The 8,035-nt window shown below is 33.2% G+C and overlaps 1 protein-coding gene across 1 annotated transcript; it reads left to right on the top strand.

Annotated features, from left to right (window-relative positions):
- The first annotated feature begins 6,187 nt into the window (after window positions 1–6,187).
- On the top strand, window positions 6,188–7,504 carry LOC129293759 (membrane-associated kinase regulator 5). The gene is made up of 2 exons (XM_054931862.1): window positions 6,188–7,063; window positions 7,175–7,504. The coding sequence occupies exons 1-2, from the start codon at window positions 6,241–6,243 to the stop codon at window positions 7,243–7,245; spliced, it is 894 nt and encodes a 297-aa protein (XP_054787837.1). The 5' UTR covers window positions 6,188–6,240; the 3' UTR covers window positions 7,246–7,504.
- Window positions 7,505–8,035: the final 531 nt, after the last annotated feature.

Below are 8,035 nucleotides of genomic sequence, written 5' to 3'. Positions count from 1 at the left end.
ACCGTTAATTTTTTCATTTTTTACTGACGTGACATGTAAGTGAGGCCATGCACAATGACATGTAAGACGTAGCATGTCATTTAATGTTAATTTATCTCTAAACTCTTTTTTTAAATGTTTTAAGCACCCTAAGTTCTTTTTTTCAAAGCATTGATATCCTGAAGTCTTGTTAAAATAAAATTTAATAATTATTGTTCAAATATTAAATATTTTAATATTTAATAATTTAAATATTATTATTTAAAATATTACACCACCCAATTTAATATTTTAATATTATTTTTGCTAACATTTTATAAATTTATAGATGATTTTTTATTTTTTATATATCGATATATAGTAATAAAATATTAAATTGGGTGCTATAATGTTTTAAATAATAATATTTAATTTATTAAATATTAAAATACTTAATATTTTAATAATATCAAGTCAATTTTATTTTAATAAAACTTCATGATGCCCAGCGCTCCTAAAAAAAGACTTTAAGGTATTTAACACTATTGAAAAAAGAGTTCAATGGCAAACTAGTACTAAAAGACATGGTTAAAATCTAACTTGTCACTGTGTGTGGGCCCCATGGACATACACATCAACATATAATGACAAAGTTAACGGTTCATTAACGGAGAGGTCTTTTGCTTCTCAAAAAAATAGCTCAGGAATAAAATTGTCTCACTTAAGAGTATAAAGTGCCTAGCACTCCTGAAAAATAAGTATTAAAGCAAAATTAAACCTTAACCCTATAAATAAAATAATGGCAAGGAAAAATTTTTGGACAACAAATGTTAAAAAAATAATGACAAAAAAATTCAAAATACTTTACATTAAATGTGTTATTTAGTTTTATATAGATAATTGTATTTGGATCATCTTTACATTCTCTCTCAATATCTCTCTCCTCCACTAGTTTATTGATGGATAAATGTACTTTTTTGCCTATAAAGTATTCTCTAGTAAGCACTTAATATCCTAAAATATTTGTTAGATCATTTTTGTCTCTAAATTAATTAAAATGTAACATTCTTCACCTTGATATTAAGTAAGTACAAACATTCATAAGTACACACCACATTAAGTTATTTTATTAATCTCATTTATTTAGTTAATTAGGGGTTAAGTTTCGAGATGTTACATCGTGTATGGAGATGGTGAAGATTGACCAAGTAGAGGTGGGGATTTCGATTGTGGTGGAGCAAAGGTGACTTTAAAGGAGATGATGGTGACGGTGATGGTGATGGTTTAGGGATAATGATGGAGGTGGGCTTTGGTTTAGGAGACAATGGAGGTGGCAAAGAATGTGGGGAAGGGATTTTCGATCGATTTGGTTTAGAGTGATATACCACTATAATTTGATTGCTGATTCTGTCTTAATGAATTGTTTTATAATGAATTCGATTTTGAAATTTTTTTTGAGAATGCTTAGGTCTGATCCAATGATTAATCTTGACATTTAGGTCCCATATATCTCTTTCTCCGTTTGCAATCTCTTTGATCGCCCCCTTCCTCCTTCTCTGTCGTGGTTGATCATTTGGCCTTCCGCACGTCTTCTCCTCCAAGTGAAGCTCACTGAGTTTTTTCTTTCATGGTCACCATCCCCCCTCCCCCCCAGTTCCTAATATATTTTAATTACTTTAAGAATAAAAATATTCCAACAAACCCACTTCAAGAGCAAAAACATACCTCTATCCTTTATTAATTTTGGTTATGCGTTCTCTCTTCATTTCTATTTGTAAGAAAAAAAGTATTATATAATTTAAAAAAATTAATTAGCTATATTAATTGTGTTTGAAAATAAAAAAATTAAATTATAATACCTTTTATTAATTGTATTAATTAAGCCTTCATTAATTATTTATTATAACTATGAATGATAAAATTATGAGGAATAATTTAAGAAGTTTGCAATGAATGCCTATTGAAAAATGTTACTTTGCTTGTATAAAAAAAAAAAGTAATAGCTTTTTTTATAAATGAAAGTGGAGGGAGTATAGTAAAAAATTAGTGCCTTCCACCAAAAGAATCAAAGCGGTGTCCACTTCCTCTGGCGCCACCATCTGGTTCAGGTTTTCATTTATGTCTTTTTGTTTTGTTTTTCTTTTATGGACTGCAGTGTAAACTGAAGTTGAAGATAAAGAGTTAATCCAAGTGTGTTTAGGGTGCACACGAAACAACCCTTAGGTTTGATGGAGAAGGCCGAGAAAGAGATGTTGATTTTATAATATATCACCGCGCACACGCACACGCACATACTCGACTTCATGTATAGTAGCGGCAGAGCAAGTTTCAGGTCCGCCATGATATTTCCATGCATGTAACGTTTGTCATTGTGAATATTAGAAATTACTGTATATGTTCTATAGAGGGATCCTGATCTGTTCTCGTTTTCTAATTCGGAAACGAGTTCCAGTGAGTTGATTATACCTTCTTTTGGGGAAGTTGGACTAGTTTCTTCATCCAAATTTGAGTTAGCTTAGCTTCCAGTGCAAGAGAATAATAAACCATATATAATTGTCGTTTGCTTGAGACATTAGAATGAAACAATCCATGAAGAATCTGATCAGGTCGTGGAAGCCACATCATACTTTTGTGATTCTTTTGTATTATGTTGTTGTTGTTCATTATTTTTCTATGCAGAAAGATCCTGTTATGATCAACCGTCGATGGTGGCTGCTAATGATCCCTGTCACCAATTACGTTATCAAGTCAATGGTGCTGAGATCTTTCTTCGGATTTTCAATATTTTTCTTTTAATCTAAGGCCATGGTCCATTATTCGTCGCTAATAATAAAAAATACTGTCATCTTTCCAAAAAATATGTATAATTATCAAAATACATATTTTTTGGATATTCAATTAAGATATTATTTGTTCGAATAAACGTCACAAAAAATTTAAAATAAAATGACCTTAATTAAACAACAACAACAACCACCTTTTAAAAGTCTTTCTCTGTGTACTCTATATTTTGAAGTTTTATGTTTCAATAATATAAACTATTAATTTCTAAATTCAGTGTTTCCATCATGTGTCATACTGATTGAAAAGACTAAAAATTCAACACTTATCATAGCTCGAGCAACCAAGTTTACAGGAATTAAATCTCAGAGTTATTTGTACACCTGAACTTTTAATCTCCCAATCTTGAAACAATGAGATGAAGGCCCCATATATAAGCCATTGGTTATATGACTTACAAAATAAATCGTCAATTTTGTCCCCAGCTACACTGAACTGGGTTAACGTTTCCATGGATAGCACGTTGTAGTGATTTCATTATCATGATGATAAAGAACAGCAAGGTATCTTTATTTTTCTGGCAAGACTGATCAGTTTCCAAGTGAGAGATAGGTCAGGAAGACTACTATTTTGTCTTAGTTAATCAAAACCAACCTGTTGAAAGGTAAGCATCGAGCAGCAGAGAGCTAAATTTGAACGTGTTTAGGGTTTAACTTGTACGTCCTATGAATGAAGAGATTGATCATAAGCCATGATGAGTTTCCTTTTTCACTACTGATGAGGAGAGAGAGGAGAATCTTACGAAACAAACAATTCACCAAGATCATCAGGACCATGTGTATTCGAGTTTTTGAGACTTGCATGCACAAGTCTAAGGCACAAGGTACCATGCATATATATTCTCTTTTCAAGTACGCAAACGATGCAGCTTTTGATATATTATTTACAGGCTCACTCTGTTCGATCAGGACCATGCATGTGTACAAGTGCACATGATTCTCTCTTCTTTCACTTTCAATTTTCTAGGAGAGTACCCTCTTTCTTGTCCATTCATGCAAATTAATTAAAACAACGTTTTGGTCCCAGCCCATCCCATATAGTTCGTTTTTGGTATTATGCATCTTGTTCTATTATAAAGTTTTCTGTCTACTTTCTCCTTTTTGCCTTTTGGAAAAGAAAGCAAGGATATGTACATTTGCGTTCCGGTTAATTTGTTGTTAATTATGATTAAAATTAATCATCAAAGATGTATATACGCCTCACATTGGTCTGATGTATTCATAAAAATTAATTTTTTTTAATATGGAAAAGACAATTTTAAAAGTATAAGAGCAACTCTTTTTGAATAGAGGGAGTTAATTATGCGATAAAAAATAAGTTTATTGTGAGGCCAACCAAAAAATATATATATAATATAATTTTGAAAAAACAGATAGTTAATTAGTTATGCTTATATATTTATTAGTAAAAAAGATATATAATTCTAAGATACAATAAACATTATATATTTCTTTCCAAAAAAGATTCCGTTTTATCGTACAACAAAAAAACCTTAAAAAATTAGTGGATGTTCATGGGTATCGTTGACTAAATTGCCTTAATTAATGGATTAATGATATAATGTTGTACTCAATCAACGAAACCAAGGGAAGGTGTATACTTTCGTAAAGACGAAATTTTTGAGGGGACGTCTTCATTGGAGCATAATTTAAGGTCCTGAGCTAGGTAGGTTAATTCTTAATCAGAAAGTTTTCCATGATTTAAAACTCCTTCATTTCTGGGATAATCCAAATATTATTGAAGCTGATTGATTAACTAACAATTCTTCTTTTGGTTGCATGTTGCAATATTCTTCGTCTCTTGAATTCCTTTTTTGTTTTTTTCGATTCTGACCTTTGAGAAAGCATTTTGTGAACAAACTTTAAAAAAAGAATGGGGATGGAAGAGTGCAAGACCCAGCAAAGCATAGCCACATTTACAAGTCAAAGCTTTTTTTGTAGCCAAAAAGACTCTTGACTCTTTCGCATCACTCTATGCAATTAAAGCACCCCCAAACCCTGGTCTCCACCTAGCTAATTCTTTTATGCAAGGACATGAGTGTAATTTTGCATCACATTCGCAAGCAGCATGATCTTTTCTTGATAATAATGTGATTGTAATTAATCAACGTAAACTTTCAACATTTCAATCCTCTTCTTTCCAACATTAATTAGTATTAAAAAAAAGGATAAGAGTTGTATACTTAACCTTATTTATTTAATATATTTATATCTAATCAAATTATAATAACAATAAATACTCTATAAACGATCTACATGTTTTAATTTAATAAAAAACAAGCAATTAAATATATAAAATTAAGTATATAAATTATTTTCTTGAAGAAAGAAATAATATGTATTATTAGGAGGGAAGATGTGAACAAGTGTAAAATAGGTGTATGCTAAAAGAATATGATGTGTTTTTTAAAAATAGATTGAGGTAAATGATTTAATAAATGAAAGGAGATGAAAATTGGTAGAGGTGACGTTCACATAAGAGTGGGGGACCCTAAAAGATGAAGAAGAAGAAAGGCATGGTCCAAACACAGTGCTTTTGTTTGTGAGAAAGAACTGTAAAGAAAAGAAATAAAGGCCAAAGCACTGTGTGACCTCTTCTCCTTTTTTTTTATTTTTCTGCTTTTCCCTTTTCTTTTTCGGAAGCTTCCCATCACCATCCCTCTATCTTCTCTAGAGTATCAACTTACCTATTTTTTATATACAAAATTCAACTATATTTCTAAAAGCAACACCCAAATAAGAATTTATTTACAAGCTTCTTTTTTTTTTTGGGTGGGTTCAGATGCCTCTGTAAATAGACGAGCATCAGGAAAGAAACTAAGTGAGGATGGTAATCATATACATAATATATGTTGTATTAATTAAACTAAATTCTAAATTTTCATAGCTGAAAATAAATAAAAAATGAAATGGCATATCAAGCTAAATTACAACCACATAGCGGGGATAACATGTGTAACATGAAACTCAGCTGATTTATCAAAAGAATTTTTTTTTTTCAAATTTTCAGGTTTCAACAGTGAAGCCACTTGTGACAGCGTGTGCCCCTAACCCTTTTGTTCTCAACGCTGTCTGTATCCCTTTCCTCTCAGATGCTCTCCCCCCCCCCCCCCCTTTTCCTTTTTCAGATTTTCTGTGAAATTATGAGAATATATCTTTACCCTTTTAAAATGAAAATATTTAAAGAATATATTCGACTTATCGCCAGTCGTCACCGTTACGGAATTTTAAGCCACTTAAAAATCCGTTGCATAAAAAAACAGAAACAAAAAGAGAAAGAAAAGTGTCCAAAATAATAACAAAAAGCACACATTTCTCTCTCTCCCTTTTCCTTCATTTCATTCCCCTCCTCACTATAAAAGCCCCCACCAACTCTTCACTTTCTAAAACCCCTCAGACTCTTCTTCTTCTTCTTCTTCTTCCTCACTCTGTTACGTCCTCCATGGATGTTCTCAATTTTCTCAAATTCTGGAGGCGTGCGGCTATGGCTGCTACCTCCAACTCTGACCCTCGTTTAGATGTGGAACCAGATCACGGGTCTGAAGAAGATGACTCCTTCTTTGATTTGGAGTTTACCGTTTGCACCCATGAAAACAGCGTCAGCAAAGTCAACCTTCACCCACAAGACAATATTGATGGAGGAAAAGAGTTTGAATCCGGTAATGATCAAGTTTCGAGGAAACTGATTTCTCTGTCGGCTAACGAGTCCATTTCCAAGAGAAAGATCCTCCCCATTGAGCCCCTTTCTAAGCCTCAATCTCCCATTGCTCTCTTCAAATCTGCTCCCAGCTTCAGGATCCTCATGTTCAGGAAGAACAAGGAAATGTCTGCCCCCAAAACAGACGAAATGGAGGATTCCCCGTTATCTCCTTCGCTCAGCAGAAGTGCTAGTACCTCGAGGAGCCATGGGAGCAGATCGGAGAGGTTCTCGAAGGAGGTGTTGCAGAAGTATCTCAGGCTGATAAAGCCTCTGTATGTTAAGATTTCGGGAAGGAACGGCGAGAAAGTGAAGCTCTCGGGGGATGTATCCTCTGCTTCAGCTGCGTCGTCTCCTTTGGTACCCCCTGTTTCTTTGAAAAGAGAGAAACAGGGTAATATTCCGGCGGGGATTCGTGGTGCGTGTAAGCATCTGGGGAAGAGCAAATCGGCGTCCATGATCACCGGGATCGGGTCTCCGGCGAGAAGGAGCGACGATACGCTGCAACTGCAATACGATGGGATTCAAAGCGCCATTCTTCACTGCAAGAGATCGTTCAACTCCAGAGGTGAAAATCTTCAAACTTGTTTGAACTTCTGAATTAGAGTCGCTTCTGTCTCCAAAGCTTAAAATCAATTATTATCAATCTTATCTGAAACTACATTATCTTTGTTGTCAGAATATGCTTCCACTATCACCCAGTCTGAAGATAAATCAACTTGCTCGAAGAGGAACGAGACAAGCATCTAATGGTCTGATTTTCTGGGGAAAATTCAGGAGTATAAGAGAAAATCTGGGAACGTGATTTTTGTTTTGCAAAGAAAAGCAATGAGATAAAATAGGGTATGTTGATGTTGCTTAGGGATGATGATTAGTATTATAGGGTATCCTGTTGGTCAGTGTAAATTGATTGATGCGTCACATATGAAGACTCGCTTCAGATTCTTGATCTTCAGTGTATCTCTGTTTTTCATATTTTCTTTTTCTCTGCAAAATGCTTCTTTTTTCAGTATTTGATTAGATAGCAAGCGTAAGACCATACACATTGCTTGTCCCTGATTTATTGATTTGACTGCAAAACAGAGGATTCTCAGAGCTTCAAGTAATTCAAATTTGCACGTCCCAAAAAAAAAAAAACTTTTCCAGGAAAATTTGCTTTTTGGTGGATGTGATTTGAAGAAGGAAGAGGCCAAAAGGCTTAGTTCAATTCTTCGGAGGAAAAAAGGGAAGTTGTTTTCGCCTTTTTATCCTACTTTTATAACGACTCAAGCAAAACGTGAAAAAATAAGTTCAAAGATTTTGTTAACAAGAAATATGATTTTTTTTCCTAAAAAAACTATCGAAGTTATACAAAATTGAATAATATTAATTTATAAAGCCAAATTATAGTAATCCACAAATTATTGAGATGTGTAAGGGTATTTTATCAATATACGGTAAAGAATAAAAGAAATGATCAGAACGTGGAAATACAAATACTACACCAAAAAATTTTCAAGTTGAGAATGACTTTATAGTAAAAAATCATTTTTTATTTAAT

Source organism: Prosopis cineraria, unplaced genomic scaffold, assembly GCF_029017545.1.
Source record: "Prosopis cineraria cultivar Desert tree isolate PC_DT_omini unplaced genomic scaffold, ASM2901754v1 PC14, whole genome shotgun sequence".
Classification (NCBI taxonomy): Eukaryota; Viridiplantae; Streptophyta; class Magnoliopsida; order Fabales; family Fabaceae; genus Prosopis; species Prosopis cineraria.
Note: the sequence above shows the minus strand (reverse complement) of the source record. Positions and strands in the feature narration are given on the sequence as shown.

Coding starts and splice junctions, on each gene's coding strand:
- LOC129293759 (XM_054931862.1), top strand. CDS start 6,241: ATGGATGTTCTCAATTTTCTCAAATTCTGGAGGCGTGCGGCTATGGCT. Junction 7,064..7,174: donor GAGATCGTTCAACTCCAGAG/GTGAAAATCTTC, acceptor CTTTGTTGTCAG/AATATGCTTCCACTATCACC.